Raw genomic sequence first — 22,264 nt, forward strand, 5'->3', positions numbered from 1 at the left:
GTAAGTGTGAAATTTTTACCTTTTCTGAAATCTGAGGACATGTCCACTGACTTGAGGGAGCAATTTAAGGGTGTATCTTGAGATCTCATCCTGTGACTCTGACAACTGTCAGGCTTACTCAAGTAGAAGAGTGAAATTTTAACCTTGTGAGTGGGTCTGAATTGCTCAATTAAAACCAGAAAGTCTGAAATTTTCCTGGGATGTTGAATGATTTGGCAGTCTGTCATTCTTCTAAAACATTTCTAAGTATTATTTTTTAAAGACTCTTTTAAAGAAAGCTACTCCTACTTAGATATAGCTCAGTTGTGTGTCAGCTTTGACCGTACCAAGTGACATTTACATGAGAGTTTACTCCTTTGCGTGTACATTTGATTAAATACGCTTATAAAGTAGCTGCTTGTGGACTATTTTCTACCTTCTTTAAATATAGAAGAGAGGTCCATTAAAATTTTTGTTGACTGCTCTTTTATTTTAAGTTAGCAATTTGAACCACAGATTAAACTTAAGTTGTATCTTGATATCCTTTGGCAGTATACTACCCATCACCAAATTTAATAATGCTCTATGTTTATATGTGACATCAACCTATGATTTAGTTATTTTCTGAACAGTCAAGCGGTTGTAAGTCAAACCTTACTATAGATACAGTGTTGTACACTGGCACTTCATTGCTTAATTGAAATTGCACTTCAGTAACTTAAAATTGGCATTTGATACCTTAAAAATACCTAAATTTATTATGAAGATAAGTTTAAATAATAAATACAGATTTTTAAAATAAAAAATATAAGGGGGTGAAAACTGAACATTTACAAATGTGTAAGTGTACCTTTTGTACGATTTCCATGGGATAGACCAATTAAGACCTATTCAAATAGGAATTCTTTCTTCCTTCCTGATAAAAATTTCCAGTAGCCTGTGTGGGACGTACTGGATTGCTCCAGGGATCTTTGAATTCAGAATAATCTATCTCATAAATTTTTATAACTGATTTGGCATTTTATATCTGCCTCTAAATGCCTTTGGATCATAAATGTTGGAGGAAGGACAGCTTCAAGGGAAATTTCTTCATTGATTCCTTGCTTGTCTATACCAGTAAAATCTTCATTGCTGGTCTCTATGAATAATATTCTAATAATTTTAATCACATCCATGGAAGGAACTGCTAATCCTATTCTGTTTGTGAGATTAGTCAGTTTATATGGTGTTTATTTGAGATTTGGTTAAAACCTTAAAAACCCTAAATAATAAGTTAAAGGTTGAATTTATTGACTTTGTTCTAAGTTTTGTTAATTATTTTCTCAGAGCCCAAAATACTAAAGACCTAGAATTTTTTTATCATTGCTCTACCTTTGTCAACTACTGCAGTAAACTTTTGAGAAAAGGCCTTGAAGCATTCAGTGACTTCTTGATTTGTTGTTTGAAGCAATGCAGTTGTGTTTGTGGTAGGGCTGGGGTAAGGACAGTAGTTGCAGAGAAATTAGTTTTAATGTTTGGAAGATGATGCTGAAATTTGAGGGTGAAGTGGAGTATTTTCCAAAATTAGCAGTGCATTAAAAAGGGAGATTACTGTTATGCGATTTTTTTTTGATCTCCAGAACAAAGCACAGTTGGTCCTTGAGCAGCGTGGGGGTTGTGTTAGCAATGCTGCACTTCCGCATAGATGAAAATCTGCCTAAAACTTGCGTAGTCGGCCCTCCGTAGTCGTGGTTCCTCTATGTATGTGGTTCTTCTGTATCTGTAGTTCTATATCTGTGGATTCCGCCAACCGCAGATCATGCAGTACTGCAGTATTTGCTACTGAAAAATATTCACATGTAAGTGGACCTATGCATTTCAAACCCACTGTTCAGGGATCCACTGTAATGTGAAAACTGATTTTTGAATACCATTCAGATTACCAAAGCTTCAGAGTTAGATCTCCTTCAACAATGTTGGAATGTCAGCTCAATAGAGTGAGTTAATTTAGTAGTCATTTGCTACAGTAGATAACTAATAAAATTATTTGAGCCTTTGCTACTAGGCACTATTATTTGTTTTGTAGATTAGAAAAGGCCATCTTCTAAGAGATTACTATTTTACTAATATAAAACACTTGTCAGAAAATAGTCATCCTTCTCAAGCAGTTTAGCTAACTTTGGGAGGAACTTTTTCATATATATTACTGCTTATTGTTAACTCTCTGAACTTTGATTCTGTGATAAATATTTTTCTGAAGTGTTCAAACTATTCTTGGCTCCAGTGAAAAATTTCCTTCTTTAATGTTTCACGGAGACAACAATGCCTTTGTTAAAGTTTGTATTTCTAATCTATGGCTTTTCTCTTTTTTTTTAAATAAATAAATTTATTTATTTATTTTTGGCTGAGTTGTGTCTTTGTTGCTGTGCGCGGGCTTTCTCTAGTTGTGGCGAGCAGGGGCTACTCTTCGTTGCAGTGCACGGGCTTCTCGTTGCAGAGTCTTCTCTTGTTGTGGCGCACGGGCTCTAGGTGTGTGGGCTTCAGTAGTTGTGTCTCGTGGGCTCTAGAGCACAGGCTCAGAAGTTGTGGCACATGGGCTTAGTTGCTCCGCGGCATGTGGGATCTTCCCGGACCAGGGCTCGAACCCGTGTCCCCTGCATTGGCAGGCAGATTCTTAACCACTGCGCCACCAGGGAAGCCCCTCTGTGGCTTTTCTTGACCTCTGTACTGAGTTGACATTTTAGAAATAATTTCCGTTTCTCAGTATAGTGAAGAGCAAAAGAAATTTAAACTGTGGAAGAGGTTAGTAATAATGAAAATACGTTTGCAAAAGCCACAGACTGTCTAGCCCTCAGTTTTTTGATAATTATTGGTAAATGAAATCTGAGTTTTGTTTACTACTGTGAGGGGCATTATTTACAGTATAAAGTTGTGAAACAGATATTCATGGGAAAAAAACATACAGTTGACTCTTCCTGTTAATTTGCCAATTCTGTTTTAGGAAAATTATTTACTGAGCAAATGAAACACTGAAAGAATGGTGTTTATCTTCTTCTTTAAGTGTTAAAATAGGATACAGTGCATTTTTTTCTTTCATTTGTTAATAGCAGCTTGTTCTTCTATATTATTTATTAATTATCTACTTATTCCCTCAGCAATTATTTTTTGGGAAATGTGTGAATATAGTAGGTTCTGAGGGATATGAAGATCAATCAAACATAAACCCTGCCCTTGAAAAGCTTATAGTATAGGTGGAAAAAAGAATAAATATCAGGTTCCTTTAGTGAAGTATATAAAAATCTATTGCTAAGGAAACTCAGAAGAGGAAGAAATTTTTACTGAAAAGAGTATATATCAAGGAAATTTTCTTGATGAGTGTTCAGAGTTATATACTTCGCATTTGCAAGTGAAGGCTTTTGCTATTCCATTAAAGAAGACATTTTTATTAAAATTTTAAACAATGTATTAAATATCATTGCCTTAAATTAGAAATATAGTTTTCTTAGAGAAGGTTCTAGACTAAGTGTAGTGGATGAATAAATCCTGACAGTCTGATAATGTGCTTTTTTTTTTTTTTCTTCCTAGATTAGGGATGATGTACCTGTATTATTTTATTTATTTAAGTATATGCAGATTATTAAACAATTTAATAGAATAGATTTTGCTGTAGGAAAAATAGACTGTATTTTCTTTTAGGTCAGTACTGTCCATATGCTCATTTATCTTCCTTTTTGAATATCATTAAAAATGCTTAAGTACTTAAAAGAATTGATCCATTTTATAATTAAAAGCACTAGTTTTCATTTTTACTTGTAACAGTATGGAGTTAAAGAATTGTTTAGATCCAGAAAGAATTTTAAAATAATTTAAGGTATTAAGTTTTTATTTTGTTTAACATCTTTCAGAATCAAATGATTTTAGAACTGGAAGTTCTATTTAAAATTTAGATCATAATTTTGCTCTTTCAAATTGTAGCATGCTTTTAGAATCTGTTGGAACACAGTCTACAATTATATTAGCTCATTGAGGAAAAAAGCTTCTCATTTATGTCACATGGTCTAGCAATGTGTTGAGGTATGTATTTTAAAAAGTGTGAGGAAGTACTTAAATGAAGAAGGAATCATAAAATGTTGGAACTAGTCGGTCCTTAGGGAGGTCATCTAGTATAGTCCCTTGGTTCTACAGGAAGAAATTGAGGCCTGCAGAGATTAAGTGCCTTGTCCCAGGTCAGGTAGCATAATGGCAGAGCTAGAACTAGAACCCTACTCTCGGGACTTCAGCCAGCTAAAGTGAAAACTGAGTTAGCACATCTGCTTCCAACCTTGTAGTTTTTTTAAATAACTGCATTGATGACTTAAAGGTATCTCAGTAGAAATTGACCCTTCAAAATAGTATTGAAACTGGGAAGGTGCTGAGTGCCTGATTACTACGGTTGAATAGCTGCATAGCTAAAGTTTAGAGTGTAAAATTTTGACTTTAAAAGTGTATTACTTCTGAATTTCTAAAGCTTAAACATTATAGGAACATAACTATTTCCATACTAGGTTAAATCTGTCATATGTCTCATCCTAGTCCAGTGTTCTGTAACCGTCAGAGGCCTTGTTGGGATGCCTTGATAATAGCCATAAAGTATATTAGTAGCATTTTCTATTAATAGGCATTTATGTTTCCATCATTCACAAATTTTATTTCTTACTTGTGCAGCATATTGAAGGATTGTTAACTCTAGTGTGAAGTGCTACTGCTTCTTTTATCTCAATTTTATACAACTTTTAAGAGACACTCTTGAATTCTAGAATGTATGTATATTAAATAAGGAACGTGTGTTTCTGGGATGAAGTTCCAACTTTAAGTTAAACTTTTCTTACACTATCTCTTAAACCATTTTCTTTTTTTTTTTTTTTTTTTTTTTTGGCCATTTGTTTTGTTGTTCATTTCTAACCTAGAGCTTTTGAATATGCTTAATCTTTGTAAATGAAAAGTAAATGATTAGTATTTGTTCTAATAGAGAAAATTATTATCCTCTATATTGGGTTGGACAAAAAAAGTTAATATGTATTTTTTTACAGTTTATTTCACATCTTCCAATGTTCTACTTTTTGTACTAGGTCATGCATGCATTTAGCAGTTATATACTTAAGAGGGTGGGTGATATTTGAATGTTATGAATAGATTTTTTTGGACCTTTTCCAAGTACATTTGTTTTTGCATAATTGGCGTCAAAATAAGTTTATTATACATTCATAAAGAATGGCAAGGAAGATTGCAGTGTCTTATTGAAACTTGGCAAAATTGCACAAAAACTTCAGTGCAGAAAATCAAGGCAATCCAGATATGAGAGAGAGAGAGAGAGAGAGAGAGAGAGAGAGAGAGAGAGAGAGAGAGAGAGAGGAGAGAGAGGAGAGAGAGAGGGAGGGAGGGAGAAAGGGAAAGAAAGATAGAGCGAGTATGTAACTGAACAGAGGGAAGGTGAAATATTAAGTTGTATGTGGGGAAACAGACACTGAAATCGTCTGTTATCTAAAGATATACATGTAGTCAAGATTCTACATACTTTTTAAAATTCAAATGAGTGACTGGATTCATACCTAGATTTTCTCACTTCTTTGACTTACTGATATTATTCCTTGCCCTTCCAAGGCAATAAATGTTGCCTTGATCTACAAGTTATTGTTGTGTGCATGTGAACAGGAGCATGCTCTGTCAAAGAGAATTAACCTTTCCAAACCTATATTAGACTTATTTATCCCTTCATATATACAATGGTCTATTTACTATTAAAAAAAGAGAGAAACAGTTGGTTTTTTCCTACTTTTATAAGTTTAACATATGGAATTTCTTCTTACTTTTAACCTTATGATTGATTGAATTGTCCACAGCATGATTTTTTTTTTTTTTTAAACTACTGGTAGTATTTATTGGAACTACCTTAGTTTATTCTTAATTATGCATCCTGTTTTTTTATAGAATGGGTATTGTATTTCAGTATTATTATTTAAGTGGGCCTTTGTTAAATATAAAGCAAGATACCTCCAGTAGGTCCTGTTGACAGTAAGTTTTATGTTGTAGATGTGAACAAGGTATTTTTACTATAAATTGACTTTCTAAACTATATAACTATTTTCAAGCTTAGATTATAATGGTAAGGTTAAGTAAGGCAAATGTACTGCTTTTTAAATTTAAATTCAAGCTTAAAATACATGACAAGGTACAGATATAAAAACTACTCATTCAGAATTACATATGTATATACAATTGCTGGTATGCTAGGTTCATGCCCATAATTGTTGTACTCTGTGTTAAAGCTTATGAGAAAACTTATTTAGCTTCACACTCTACTTCTCATTACTTTACTCACAAACAAATAAATTTACCTGAAAGTATACATGATGGTTAAGCAGGAGCTGAGAAAAAAGGCACGTATATTCAGAAATCTTTGGTAAGATCTATAAAAGTATATGTTTTATATGTCACACAAAGTATAACACTTGCTTTAACTGAGTAGCTTATAGTGTTATTCAGGAAGCATATTAAAAAGTTCTGCACTCAGCTCTTATGCTTTCCCTTTCTCATTCTTTCTGCCTCTTGATCTCTTGGTTTTAAAATCTTCCTCCTTATTTTGTAGACACTGCTCTCCTGTTCACTACTTCTTCTCTGTCTTTACGTCTCATCACTGGGCCTCTCTCAGTGTCTGTTTTCCCAACCTTCATCCCAAATTCCAGCTGTATATCTACAACCAGTTGGTCAGGTAACTTTGCACCTTTTTCAGTGCACTCTTTGATAGAGCATGCTCTTTTCTTTTTGTTTGTTTTTATTGCTTTTTTTTTCTTTCTTTTTTTTTCTAACAGCCTAGGGGCTTCTTGTCAAATGTCCCATAGATTTTACCTTTTTGTTTCCACATTAATTTGACGTGCTGATTGTTTAAGAAGTGGAGTGATAGTTCTTGTGCTTTTTATTAAGTGTTTGTTGGATATGTGAATGCATTTTTGTTGATTAGCTACCACTACAGATCTAACACTTATAATATGAGCAGCCCACCTTTCATTTAGCTGTGGCGTCTACATTTGAGGAGAGCAAATAGTAGCTTTTTAACTACTCAAATAACTATCTAAATCAGTAATGTCCCCTAACCCTTTGGAGCTAAGATATACTAGGCTATTTAATTCCAGAGATTGGGCTAAATTGAGAAGTTTGAGGCATTTGGTGCATCCTTTTACTCAAGTAAATAAATAGTCATGTTTTATGCATAAGGCATCTGACTGTGGTTCTCAGTGTTCTGTCCATGAAAAACAGATAGACTATCACCTGACATTGCATTTCCCAGGTAATGGGAACCAAACTCACTATACCTGAAGCAAAACCAGGCTGAATTTGAATATAAAAATCAAAAAGGGACATGAACAGGTTTTTTGTTTGCTTGCTTGTTTGGGATTTTGGGGTTTGTTTTGTTGTTGTTGTTTTGGTCTTCGTTGTTTTGAGTTTGTGTGTTTTCTGGTCTGAGCCTTCAGAATAAATTCCTTGTATCTTCTGTTATGAAAAAGAGTCACCTGTGAAGAATGAATACATAAGTACTATCAGTCATGGTTAGCCAAATATTCTGAAGATTTTTTTTTCCTGAAATTACCCCACAGTTTTTCCTTTGCTAATTTTCCAAATAATTAATTACAAGTAAAATAAATAAATTCTCTTATTTGCTGAATAAGATCACTCTCCAAAGCTTCTATTATCTCACACTTTTTTCAGAGGAATACTGTGAATGTCCTGTTTTATACAGCTTGTTGATAACGTAATGAGTAATAAAGCTCTCAAAGTGATTTCTGCCTATAGGTTTGTTCTCTCACTGTTTTTCATGGTGTGACCATAGGTTTCTGACAAAGCGAGAGCAAAAACTGATGCAACGGCGCCAACATGCGGAGGAGCTACTAGAGTGGAAGCGACGTTTAGATGCAGAGGAAGCAGAAATTCGTCAAATGGAAAAACAAGCTTTGGCTGCCTGGGACAAAGAATTGATAAAACCTAAAACTCCTAAGAAAGAACTGGAGGACCAGAGAGCAGAACAGAAAGGTAATAAAGACTAACTATTCAGACGACATACTAAAAGCCTAATGTAACTGAAAGATTTACTTAATTATTTTAAAAAATGGTGAATGATTAAGGGTGAAGAAGGTGATACAACTATGAATGCTACAGATATTGAAAAGATAAGAGAATACTGTGAATACCTTTATGCTAATATACTTGAAAACTTAGAAGAAATGGGTAAATTCCATGAAATGGAAATGGGTTGTTCTAGGACCATGTGGGGTTTAACACATACTAAAAATTGATAATGTGGTGGATTACTTAAACAGATTAAAGGAGAAAAATTACATGATATCCCAATGGATTCAGAAAAATCACTTGATAAAATCCAAAAAAGCCTTTGTAATAAAACAAATAAATCTCAGATCAAATTAGCAATAGAAGGGGACTTTCTTTACCCAGTATAGGATATCTATTAATGAAAACAAAAAACCAAGCCTGCAGCAGACTTCATACTTAATAATAAAACATAGAAAGTTTTCCCCAATAATAAAACATAGAAAGTTTTCCCTTTGAATTTGGAAATCAGACAAAAAGATGCTTATTTTCACTTACGGAGTGAAAGGAAGAAGCAAAACTCTCATTATCTTATTGAGAAGAGCAGATGAGAAGGCTATGCACATAGAAAATCCAGCATTTACATGTCAGTTATTAGAATTAGTTAGTTTAGCAAGGTTGTGGATATAAAATCCATAAACAAAACTCAATTGCATATCTGTCTGTAGATAAGCAGAAATTGGTTAGAAAAATCTAATTATTAAAAGAGATGCCATTTATAAATTTAACAATAAGTATTGAAGATCTTTATGGAGAAAAGTTTATAATTTTATTAGGAGACATTAGAGAAGACCAAAATAAATAGAACTTTACCATATTCACAGATAGTTTCAGTGTCATAAAGATGTTAATTCTCTCTGAACTTATTGGTAGGTTCAAGACAATTTAAATCAGAAACCTGGCAAGATTTCTTTGTAGGGTTTGACAAGCTCATTTTAAAATTTATATGAGGGCTTCCCTGGTGGTACAGTGATTAAGAATCCGCCTGCCAATGCAGGGAACACGGGTTCGAGCCCTGGTCCGGGAAGATCCCACATGCCGTGGAGCAGCTAAGCCCGTGAGTCACGACTCCTGAAGCCTGCGCACCGCAACCAAGAGTAGCACCCACTCCAACTAGAGAAAGCCCGTGCTCAGAAACTAAGACTCAACGCAGCCAAAAATAAATAAATAAATAAATTTATTAAAATAAATAAAAATAAAATAAAATTTATATGAAAGAGCAAAGGACCAAAAACCAGACATTCCTAAAGAAGAAGCACAAAATGCAGGAACTTACCAGTTTCAACACTTCTAGAAGTATAATAATTAAGACAATATATTTGTTATCAAAGATAGACAAATCGATTTTGAAACAAATAGCTCAAAAAAGACCTGTGCATATATGGAAAGTTGACTTTTGACACAGGTAACTTAGGAGACTAGTGAAGAAAGGAGGGACTCTCCAATAAATTTTGTGTGAGGTAAAAATAAAGTTGGGTCCCTACATGACAGTGTATAAAAAGATCGAGCTCAAGGAGGGAGAAAGGTGTAAATGTGAAATTTAAACTATAAAACTTTTAGAGACAACATAAGAGAATATCTTTATGACATCAGGTGGAGGGAAAGATTTCTTTAACGTTATACAAGACAAAAATCATAAAGGGAAAGATTGATAAATTTCACTTTAATAAATTAAGAATTTCTGTTCATTAATACATATAAAGAAAGTAAAACAACAAAATAAGAAGGTATTTGCAATACATACGACTGACAAAGGAATAGTATCAAGAATATATAAGCAACTCCTATGAATCAATAATAAAATGACAACCACATTAAAAAAAACAGGCAAAAGAGCAAATGGTTCACAAATAAGAAACTCCAAACGGTCAGTAAACTTATGAAAAGGTGTTCAACTTCATTAGTAATCAGAGCATAAAAACCATAAAGACATACCATGGCATGCCTATGTTCATTTCCTAGAGCTGCCGTAACAAATTACCACAAATTTGGTGGCTTAAAACTTTTTTTTATTCTCTCACTTCTGGAGGCCAGAAGTACAAAATCAAGGCATTGGCAGGACTGTGTGCTCCCTCTGAAGGGTCAAGAAGACAGTTCTTTCCTTCCTTCTTCCAGCTTCTGGTGGTTTGCTATAGGCATTCCTCGTGTCTGCTTAACTAAGTCTCACACAGTCTTCTCTTACATGTCTGTCCTTCTCCTCTTTTGTCTCACAAGGAAACCTGTCATTGAATTTAGGGCCTACCCAGATAATCCAGGATGATCTCATCATGAGATCCTTAACTTAATTACATCCGCAGACCTTTTTTCCAAATAAGATTATATTCACAGGTTTTGGGGGTTGAGACATGGACACATCTTTTGGGGAGCCATCATTCACCCCATTTAAAACATCCATCAAACCTGTTGGTATGTAGGTGGAACAAAGAACTGCTGGTGTAAGTGTTAATTGTTAAACCTAGTTTGAAAAACAGGTTGAAAGGCGAGGCATTAAAAATAATCAATAAAATGATAAAAATAATAAAGCCAGGTACACATGTCCTACAGTTCAGCAATTCCATTGCCAAGTATAAATCCTAGAGCAATGGTTCTTAAAGTATGGTCCATGGTCTCTGAGATCCTTTCAGAAGGTCTGAATAATACTGACATATTGTTTGCCTTTTTCACTGTGTCAGCATTACACTGATAGTATAAAAATAATGGTGGGTAAAATTGCTGATGCCTTAATATGAATCAAGGCAGTGGCACCAAATCATATAATAGTCGTTGAATTCTTCACCACCCTGTACTCACCATAAAAACATGCCATTCTTACATTTTATTTAATTTTAATTTAAATATTTACATAATTAATTTAAATATTAATTTATTGAATCTCAATTTTGAGTACATATCTTTTTAATATTCTATGTGACAAATAGGAAATATTCATAAAGCACTTGTGTTTGCCAAAGCATGATGGTTATCCTGAAGAAAAGCACTTACTACAGTTGTTTGGTTTGCAAGCTGAACTAGCAATTTTTTCATGTACCATTTTTACTTAAATGACTAACAAAATATGGTTATTCAGACTTGAGTATTTGCAAACAATTTTTCAGAAACAAATGAAGCAACTCTGACTCTTTAAGAAAAACAACTGATAGTGTTTATTGTCGGTAATAAAATTTAAACTTTCAAGTGAAGATTTAAGGCTTTTAGAAATGCTGTTTCCCCTACTGTGAGCTTGACAGCTTTCCAATACTTTAAAGACTTTCCTGGTATGAGTAATGATATCAAAGTCATCTTTTCATATTGTGTGATAAAATGTGCCAATATTTGAAAAGATCTTCCTAACTCAGTGAATCAGTATTTTCCAAATGACCCGTGATGATTAGAAAATCAAGTATGGATAAAAGATCCATTTAAAGTGCAAGATAAGGGTGGGAGGGAGACACAAGAGGGAGGAGATATGGGGAGATATATATATATATATATATATATATATATATATATATATATATACACATACATATATATATACATACATATATGTATAGCTGATTCACTTTGTTATAAAGCAGAAGCTAACACACCATTGTAAAGCAATTATACTCCAATAAAGATGTTAAAATAAATTGCAAGACAGGCCAATGGATTTTAATGGAACAGATTATGAAAAGTTCACAGATATGGTTTCAGATTCCACATTACAGCTAACATTTAAGAAACTACCAATTGTCCACTTTTGGTGTGGCATTAAAAAAGGATATCCACAATTACCTGTAAATACTGTTAAAATACTCTTCCCTTTTCTAATTATGTATCATTTGTGTGAGGCCAGATTTTCTGCATATACTTCAGTCAAATCAACATATAGCCACAGATTGCATACAGAAGCAGATATGAGAATCTGTCTTCTGTTAAGCTAGCCATTAAAGTTTTTAATTTAATGTAAAATAGTTTCTCTCCTTTCAACTAAACTTTTTTTTAAAATGTAACTATTTTGAATTTTAGAAAATGTCATTTATATTAACATAGAGAGGTTTTTTACTGTTATTTTAAAATAAATTAATAAATATTTTTATTTTTTCCATTTTAATTTCTATTATGGTAAATATTGATAGTTATAACTGTATCTGTAACCACATAAACTAAAGCTTTTTGGGGTCTTCAGTACTTTTTCAGAGTGTAAAGTGTTCCTGAGGCCAAAATGTTTGAGAACTGCTGTCTTACAGCAATGTTTTTCGAGTTGTGGGTTGTCCCATTTGCGATGTATGAAATCCATTTAGTGGATTGCAGTCAGCATTGTTTAAAGTTGAAATAAAATAGAAAATATCATTATGTCACACATAGGTTAAATATATTATGATTAGGGTAAAAAATCTGAAAGCCACTGCTGTAGAGAACTTTTACATAGATAGGTAGATAATAGATATAAATATAATCTATCTGTAAATACTTATATATATATGTATATATATAGAGAGAGATATACATATAGATATCTATACATATTTATCTCTACTAGGAGATATATATGACATTGTTCATAGCAGCAGTATTTGAAATAGCAGGGAAAAAAAGGAAACCACCCACATCAGTAGGAGAATGGATAAATAAATTGTGGTATATTTACATATTATATCATGCTCAGTAAAGAAGAAAAAATTACAGCTAAACAAATCAACATAAAAGAATCTTAAATCACAGAGGACTACAAGCAGTTTGATTTCTTTTATAGAAAATTCAAAGCAAACAAAACTAAGTGATATATTATTTAGCTATACATACCAAGTGGTACATAAAGAAAACCAGTGATGCAATAAATATAATTCATCTGTAGTGTTCCTTTTTTCTTCAATTTATTCAGCAGAGGCTTACTTCTGTGTCAACTTCCACATCCTCATTCTGTAGCGTCAAATTCTGCTGCAGACTTCTCCATCTTGAAAGGAAATTTAACAGGTCCGAGAAAAGAGATTCAATGTCTCAGGTTTCATCATGGGCTGTAACAGAAGTAGAAAACATTTCTGACTATGCCTGGAAGGCAAATTAAGACTAGTTGTTGTTGTTCAAGTCTCCATTTGTCAGGAACTGTTGGCCTGTGTAATCATAGAAAGTGTTAACTGGGTAAATGTGATAAAGCAAAGGCAATTTTAATCTCATCAAATATAGCTTAGGAATAGTGTATTTAATGAGCTAAAATGACATAAATAAAAGAAAAATTAAGAAAAAGAAGAAAATACATTATAATGAAATGACAGTGTACCCCTCAGGGCACATTGTTGCAATAGCTGAAGCTAAGATCAAGCAGAAAATTAACTTACTAAAGGCCATGTATTTTATGGTTCATAAAATTTTTTTTTTTAATTTTAATTTATTTATTTATTTATGGCTGTGTTGGATCTTCGTTTCCGTACAAGGGCTTTCTCCAGTTGCGGCAAGCGGGGGCCACTCTTCATCGCGGTGCGCGGGCCTCTCACTATCGTGGCCTCTCTTGTTGCGGAGCACAGGCTCCAGACGTGCAGGCTCAGCAATTGTGGCTCACGGGCCCATCTGCTCCGCGGCATGTGGGATCTTCCCAGACCAGGGCTCGAACCCGCGTCTCCTGCATTGGCAGGCAGACTCTCAACCACTGCGCCACCAGGGAAACCCCATAAAATTTTTGAGATGACTGGAGAGCCAGCTCCACACTGAGCTTCTAGGAGCAGTGCTAAAACCACACCACAGAACTGGCCTGGTGAGAAAACTGCTCTAGCAGCTACTCAGCAGAGCCCTGAAGAAAACTGCTGTTTTGGTGTTCTCTCTTTGCCTGGCAAAGAATAAAGCCACCCTTTCTTTTTCCTCCAAAAAAAAAAAGAAAACTGCTATTTTGTATCATTTCCCCACTCATGCCACTTCTGCACCAGGGACTCAATTTTGCAGTCACTGAGAAATCCACTGTCACTACCAAAAGCCACCTAAATTAGAGTCCACATGGAGCCGCCTTCTTCAGGTTACTCAATTTTAAAATGAAGTCTTCTACAGGGACATCAGATTGGAGACACAAGATTTCAATGCCTAAGTTCCAATGCCCAGCAAGGAAGGCTGGAAATTTCATTTTCTGGGTTCTGTCTTGGGTGACAAGGAACTCATGTGGCAGGAAATTTATCAAATATCAGTGAGGGATTAAAAATAAGCTTGGGCTCCAAGAAACATGACATGTCCATTGTTAAGGAGTTTAAGCCATATATACCTTTCTTTCATAAAGCATTATAAAATATTGTTCAGGAAAGAACTCCAAGACTTTTTTCCAAAGCCTGATTTTTTAAAATGGCTACCAAACACTTGAAATTTGTCTAGTAGAACTAAGAAACTGAATTTATTTAATTTTAATTTTAATATTTAAGTAGCAACATAAGGCTGATGGCTACCATATTCGACAGCACCTGCAGATTATACATTTTTAAAAGTTTTGGTGTTTTTTCCATTTCATTTTATGTCACATTACATAGGGTATGTTTTAAAAGAAATGCTGAAGATTGACTGCTATAGTCCATATTTTTTAAAAAGCATACAAATGTTGCTAGACTCCTACTGACATGTTACTCTGTCTTCAGAAGTCAGGGATACAGTGAAACATTACCTCACATCTCTTAGGATGGCTGTTATCAAAAAAGACAGAAGAAAAAAATGTTGATGAGGATTTGGAGAAATTGGAACCCTTGTGCAGTGCTGGTGGGAATGTAAAATAGTTGTAACTGCTATGGAAGTAGTAAAGCAGTGCCTCAAAAAATTAAGAATAGAATTACTATATGATTTAGAATTTCCACTTCTGGGTATATACCAAAAAGAACTGAAAACAAGTTCTCAAAGAGATATTTGTACACCATGTTTATAGCAGTATTATTCACAATAGCCTAAAGGTGAAAACCCAAGTTTCTAGGAACAGATGAATGGATAAACAAAACATGGTATGTACATACAGTAGAATATTATTTAGCCTTAAAAAGGAAGTTCTGAAACATGTACTAACATGGATGAACCTTGAAGACATGTTAAGTGAAGTAAGCCAGTCATAAAAGGGCAAATATTGTATGATTCCACTTATATGAGGTACCTGAGTACAAATTCATGGAGACAGAAAGTAGAATGGTTGATGCTGGGCTTAAGGAGAGAAGAGAATGGGGAGTTATTATTTAATGAGTACAGAGTTTCAGTTTGGGAAGGTGAAAAAGTTCTGGAGATGGACGGAAGTGATGGTCACACAACAGTGTGAATGTACTTAATGCCACTGAACTGTGTACTTAAAAGTGATCCAGGGACTTCCCTGGGGGCACAGTGGTTAAGAATCCACCTGCCAATGCAGGGGACATGAGTTTGATCCCTGGTCCTGGAAGATCCCACATGCCGTGGGGCAACTAAGCCCGTGTGCCACAACTACTGAGCCTGTGCTCTAGAGCCTGCGCACCGCAACTACTGAAGCCCGTGCGCACGCTAGGGCCTGCGTGCCGCAACTACTGAGCCCACATGCTGCAGCTACTGAAGCCTGTGCACCTAGAGCCCGTGCTCTGCAACAAGAGAAATGACCACAATGGGAAGCCCATGTGCCGCAACTAGAGAAAGCCCGTGCACAGCAATGAAGATTCAACGCAGCCCCCCGCAAAAAAAAAAAGGGATCCAGATGGTCAATTTTATGTATATGTATTTTACCACAGTTTTTTTTTTTTTTTTTGGCTGCGTGGCTTGTGAGGATCTTAGTTCCCCAACCAGGGATTGAACCTGGGCCCACAGCAGTGAAAGCACCAAGTCCTAACCATTGGACCACCAGGGAAATCCCTTTTTTTTTTTTAACCACAATTTTAAAAGAATAAATTTTTTAAAAGTCAGAAGTATAGGAAGAGGTCTGGAAAGACACACACCAATCATACCTGACTGCCAGTGGTTTACTTTGAGGTGTGGAAATTGGGCAGCTGAAAGTGGTTGGAGAGGATCATGTGAAATAATCACTTTACGTCCTTCTATACTGTTTGAAGTTTTGTTTTGTTGTTTTTTTTCAACTACATTCATGTACTACTTTTATAATTTCAAAAATAAGGGCAAGGGCCAAAAATGAAGATTTCCAAAATGAATTCTTCCACAAAGACATCAGATTGGAGAAGCTTCTTCAGTGGTTCTCTCTCAGGAGGTGGTGGTACATTCATTTTCTTCTTTATACAACTTTTATGCTGTCTGAACTTTTCAAATCAGTATATGTTACTTATTGAATAAAAATAAAATATGTTAAAGGGTATAAAGCAGGAATGTAGAGGCTTCTTCTATTCCCTACTACCTAAAATCATTTTTTAAGCCATTTAAAATTTTACCCACATTCTATCTTGGAGTAGATGAATATCCTTGAGGATTTAAAAAATTCCTTCCTTATTTATTCAACCATTCTGATTATACTACTCATTCACAATATAAAAATATATCGTTTTTTTAAAATAGATCTTTATTGGAGTATAATTGCTTCACAGTACTGTGTTAGTTTCTGTTGCACAACAAAGTAAATCAACCATATGCATACACATGTCCCCTCCCTCTTGAGCCTCCCTCCCCCCCTCCCTATCCCACCCCCTAGGTCATCACAAAGCACCAAGCCGATCTCCCTGTGCTATGCGGCTGCTTCCCACCAGCCAACTGTCTTACACTCGGTAGTGTATGTATGTCAGTGCTACTCTCACTTTGCCCCAGTTTCGCCCTCCCACCCCATGTCCTCAAGTCCATTTTCTACCTCTGCCTCTTTATTCCTGCCCTGCAACTAGGTTCATTAGCACCTTGTTTTGTTTTTTTTTTAGATTCCATATATATGCGTTAGCATACGGTATTTGTTTTTCTCTTTCTGACTTACTTCATTCTGTATGACAGACTCTAGGTCCATCCACCTCACTACAAATAACTCAATTTCATTTCTTTTTATGGCTGAGTAATATTCCATTGTATATATGTGCCACATCTTCTTTATCCATTCATCTATCAATGGACCTTTAGGTTGGTTCCATGTCCTGGCTATTGTAAATAGTGCTGCAGTGAACATTGTGGTACATGTCTCTTTTTGAATTAGGGTTTTCTCAGGGTATATGCCCAGTGGTAGGATTGCTGGGTCGTATGGTAGTTCTATTTTGTTTTTTAAGGAACCTCCATACTGTTTTCCATAGTGGTTGTATCAATTTACATTCCCACCAACAGTGCAGGAGGGTTCCCTTTTCACCACACCCTTTCCAACATTTATTGTTTCTAGATTTTTTGATAATGGCCACTCTGACTGGTGTGAGGTGATACCTCATTGTAGTTTTGATTTGCATTTCTCTAATAATTAGTGATGTTGAGCATCTTTTCATGTGCCTCTTGGCCATCTGTATGTCTTCCTTGGTGAAATGTCTATTTAGGTCTTCTGCCCATTTTTTTTTTTTTTAAGAAATGAATGTTTCATTAATTTTCAGACTTTTTTTTAGAAATTTATTTATTTATTTATTCATTTTTAGCTGTGTTGGGTCTTCATTTCTGTGCGAGGGCTTTCTCTAGTTGCGGCGAGCGGGGACCACTCTTCATTGCGGTGCACAGGCCTCTCACTATCACGGCCTCTCTTTTTGTGGAGCACAGGCTCCAGACGCACAGGCTCAGTAGTTGTAGCTCACAGGCCCAGTTGCTCCACGGCATGTGGGATCTTCCCAGACCAGGGCTCGAACCCGTGTCCCCTACATTGGCAGGCAGATTCTCAACCACTGCGCCACCAGGGACGCCCCTTCTGCCCATTTTTTAACTGGATTGTTTGTTTTTTTGATATTGAGCTCCATGAGCTGTTTGTATATTTTGGAGATTAATCCTTTGTCTGTTGTTTCATTTGCAAATATTTTCTCCCATTCTGAGGGTTGTCTTTTTGTCTTGTTTATGGTTTCCTTTGCTGTGCAAAAGCTTTTAAGTTTAATTAAGTGCCATTTGTTTATTTTTGTTTTTATTTCCGTTACTCTAGGAGATGGGTCAAAAAAGATCTTGCTGTGGTTTATGTCAAAGAGTGTTTTTCTTTAAGAGTTTTATAGTGTCTGGTATTACATTTAAGTCTTTAATCCATTTGGAGTTTATTTTTGTGCATGGTGTTAGGTAGTGTTTTCATTTCATTCTTTTACCTGTCCAGTTTTCCCAGCACCACTTATTGAAGAGGCTGTCTTTTCTCCATTGTATGTTCTTGCCTCCTTTGTTGTAAATTAGGTGCCCATATGTGCGTGGGTTTATCTCTGGGCATTCTGTCCTGTACCATTGATTATTTCTGTTTTTGTGCCAGTACCATACTGTCTTGATTACTGTAGCTTTGTGGTATAGTTTGAAGTCGGGGAGCCTTATGCCTCCAGCTCCATTTTTCTTTCTCAAAATTGCTTTGGCTATTCAGGGTCTTTTGTGTTTCCATGCGAGTTGTAAAATTTTTTTGTACTAATTCTGTGAAGAATGCTATTGGTAGTTTGATAGGGATTGCACTGAATCTATAGATTGCTTTGGGTAGTATAGTCATTTTCACATTATTGATTCTTCCAATACAAGAACATGGTATATTTCTCCATCTGTTTATGTCATCTTTGATTTCTTTCATCAGTGTTTTATAGTTTTCTGAGTACAAGTCTTTTGCCTCCTTAGGCAGGTTTATTCCTAGGTATTTTATTCTTTTTGTTGCAGTGGTAAATGGGAGTGTTTCCTTAATTTCTCTTTCTGATTTTTCGTTGTTGGTGATAAGAATGCCAGATATTTCCGTGCATTAATTTTGTGTCCTACAACCTTACCAAATTCATTGATTAGTTCTAGTAGTTTTCTGGTGGCATCTTTAGGATTTTCTACGTGTAGTATCATGTCATCGTCAAACAGTGACAGTTTTACTTCTTCTTTTCCAATTTGTATTCCTTTTATTTCTTTTTCTTCTCTGATTGCTGTGTGTAGGACTTCCAAAACTATGTTGAATAAGAGTGGCGAGAGTGGTCATCCTTGTCTTGTTCCTGATCTTAGTGGAAATGCTTTCAGTTTTTCACCATTGAGTATGATGTTTGCTGTGGGTTTGTCATATATGGCCTTTATTATGTTGAGATAGGTTCCTTCTATGCCCATTTTCTGGAGAGTCTTTATCATAAATGAGTGTTGAATTTTGTCACAAGCTTTTTCTGCATCTATTGAGATGATCATATGGTTTTTATTCCTTAATTTGGTAAGGTGGTGTATCACATTGATTGATTTGTATATATTGAAGAATCCTTGCATCCCTGGGATAAATCCCACTTGATCATGGTGTATGATCCTTTTAATGTGCTGTTGGATTCTGTTTGCTAGTATTTTGTTCAGGATTTTTGCATCTATGTTCATCAGTGATATTGGTCTATAATTTTCTTTTCTTGTGATATCTTTTTCTGGTTTTGGTATCAGGGTGATTGTGGCTTCGTAGAATGAATTTGGGGGTGTTTCTCCCTCTGCAATTTTTTGGAAGAGTTTGAGAAGGATGGGTGTTAGCTGTTCTCTAAATGTTTGATAAAATTCGCCTGTGAAGCCATCTGGTCCTGGAGTTTTGTTTGCTGGAAGATTTTTAATTATGGTTTCAATTTCATTACTTGTGATAGGTCTGTTTATATCTTCTAATTCTTCCTGGTTCAGTCTAGGAAAATTGTACCTTTCCAAGAATTTGTCCATTTCTTCATGGTTGTCCATTTCATTGGCATATAGTTGTTTGGAGTTGTCTCTTATAATCCTTTTTATTTCTGCAGTATCAGTTGTGATTTCTCCTTTTTCATTTCTAATTTTATTGATTTAAATCCTCTCCCTTTTTTTCTTGATGAGGCTGGCTAAGGGTTTATCAATTTTGTTTATCTTCTCAAAGAACCAGCTTTTAGTTTTATTGATCTTTGCTCTTGTTTTCTTCGTTTGTGTTTCATTTATTTCTGCTCTGATCTTTATGATTTCTTTCCTTCTACTAACTTTGGGTTTTCTTTGTTTTTCTTTCTCTAGTTGTTTTAAGTGTAGGGTTAGATTGTTTATTTGAGATTTTTGTTTCTTGAGGTGAGATTGTATTGCTATAAACTTCCCTCTTAGAACTGCTTTTGCTGTGTCCCATAGGTTTTGGGTCGTCATGTTTTCATTGTCATTTGTTTCTATGTATTTTTTAATTTCTTCTTTGATTTCTTCAGTGATCTCTTGGTTATTTAGTAGCACACTGTTTAGCCTCCATGTATTTGTGTTTTTTACAGTATTTTTCCTGTAATTGATTTCCAATCTCATAGCGTTGTGGTCAGAAAAGATGCTTGATACGATTTCAATTTTCTTAAATTTTCCGAGGCTTGATTTGTGACCCAAGATGTGATTTATCCTGGAGAATGTTCCGTGTGTACTTGAGAAGAAAGTGTATTCTGCCACTTTGGGGTAGAATGTTCTATAAATATCAGTTAGATCTATCTGGTCTGTTGTGTCATTTAAAGCGTGTGTTTCCTTATCTATTTTCTATTTGGATGATCTGTCCATTGGTGTAAGCAGGGTGTTAAAGTCCCCTACTATTATTGTGTTACTGTCGATTTCTCCTTTCATGGTTGTTAGCATTTGCCTTATTTATTGAGGTGCTCCTATGTTGGGTGCATAAACATTTATAATTATTATATCTTCTTCTTGGATTGATCCTTTGATCATTATGTAATGTCTCTCCTTATCTCTTGTAGCAGTCTTTATTTTAAAGTCTATTTTATCTGATACAAGTATTGCTACTCCAGCTTTCTTTTGATTTCCATTTGCATGGAATATCTTTTTCCATCCCTTCACTTTCAGTCTGTATGTGTCCCTAGGTCTGAAGTGGGTCTCTTGTAGACAGCATATATATGGCTCTTATTGTTTTGTATCCATTCAGCCAGTCTGTGTCTTTTGGTTGGGACATTTAATCCATTTACATTCAAGGTTATTATCGATATATATGTTCCTATTACCATTTTCTTAATTGTTTTAGGTTTGCTTTTGTGGATCTTTTTCTTCTCTTGTGTTTCCCACTTAGAGAAGTTTCTTTAGCATTTGTTGTAAAGCTGGTTTGGTGGTGCTGAATTCTCTTAGCTTTTGCTTGTCTGAAAAGCTTTTGACTTCTCCATCGAATCTGAATGAGATCCTTGCTAGGTAGAGTAATCTTGGTTGTAGGTTTTTCTCTTTCATCACTTTAAGTATATCCTGCCACTCCCCTCTGGCCAGCAGAGTTTCTGCTGAAAAATCAGCTGATAACCTTATGGGGATTCCTTTGTATGTTATTTTTTGTTTTTCCCTCACTGCTTTTAATATTTTTTCTTTGAATTTAATTTTTGTTAGTTTGATTAATATGTGTCTTGGTGTGTTTTTCCTAGGGTTTATCCTGTATGGTACTCTCTGTGCTTCCTGGACTTGGGTGGCTATTTCCTTTCCCATGTTAGGGAAGTTTTCAACTATAATCTCTTCAAATATTTTCTCAGACCCTTTCTTTTTCTCTTCTTCTTCTGGGAACCCTATAATTCGAATGTTGGTGCATTTAGTGTTGTCCCAGAAGTCTCTGAGATTGTCTTCAATTCTTTTCATTCTTTTTTCTTTATTCTGCTCCTTGGCAGTTATTTCCACCATTTTGTCTTCCACTCACTTATTCGTTCTTCTGCCTCAGTTATTCTGTTATTGATTCCTTCTAGTGTATTTTTTATTTCAGTTATTGTGTTGTTCATCTCTGTTTGTTCTTTAGTTCTTCTAGATCTTTGTTAAACATCTCTTGTATTTTCTCAATCCATGCCTCCATTCTGTTTCTGAGATTCTGGATCATCTTTACTGTCGTTACTCTGAATTCTTTTTCAGGTAGATTGCCTATTTCCTCTTCATTTATTTGGTTTTGTAGGGTTTTACCTTGCTCCTTCATCTGTGACATATTTTCTTCCCGTCTCTCTTTTTTTTTTTAATGAGTGGGATTGTGTTCCTGTCTTAATGGTGGTTTGGCCTGAGGCTTCCAACACTGGAGTTTGTAGGCTGTTGGGTAGAGCTGGGTCTTGGTGCTGAGGTGAGGAACTCTGTGAGACCTCACTCCGATGAATATTCCCTTGGGTCTGAGGTTCTCTGTTAGTTCAGTGGTTCGGACTCACATCTCCCACCGCAAGAGCTTAGGCCCGACCCTGGGCTCGTGAACCAAGATCCCACAAGCTGCCTGGGGCAGCAAAAA

The 22,264-nt window shown here is 35.2% G+C and overlaps 1 protein-coding gene across 3 annotated transcripts in view; it reads left to right on the forward strand.

The window, feature by feature from the left end:
* Positions 1 to 22,264, forward strand: part of CEP350 (centrosomal protein 350) — a 136,955-nt gene that overhangs the window by 80,394 nt on the left and 34,297 nt on the right. For 2 of the 3 annotated variants that reach the window (XM_059937418.1, XM_059937422.1), the window contains exons 28-29: positions 6,584 to 6,706; positions 7,823 to 8,022. In XM_059937418.1, the coding sequence (XP_059793401.1) occupies positions 6,584 to 6,706; positions 7,823 to 8,022 (323 nt within the window). The remainder of the gene's footprint in view (positions 1 to 6,583; positions 6,707 to 7,822; positions 8,023 to 22,264) is intronic. The other variant, XM_059937427.1, reaches the window with a different exon arrangement.

The sequence above is a fragment of the Balaenoptera ricei genome, chromosome 1 (genome assembly GCF_028023285.1).
Source record: "Balaenoptera ricei isolate mBalRic1 chromosome 1, mBalRic1.hap2, whole genome shotgun sequence".
Lineage (NCBI taxonomy): Eukaryota > Metazoa > Chordata > Mammalia > Artiodactyla > Balaenopteridae > Balaenoptera > Balaenoptera ricei.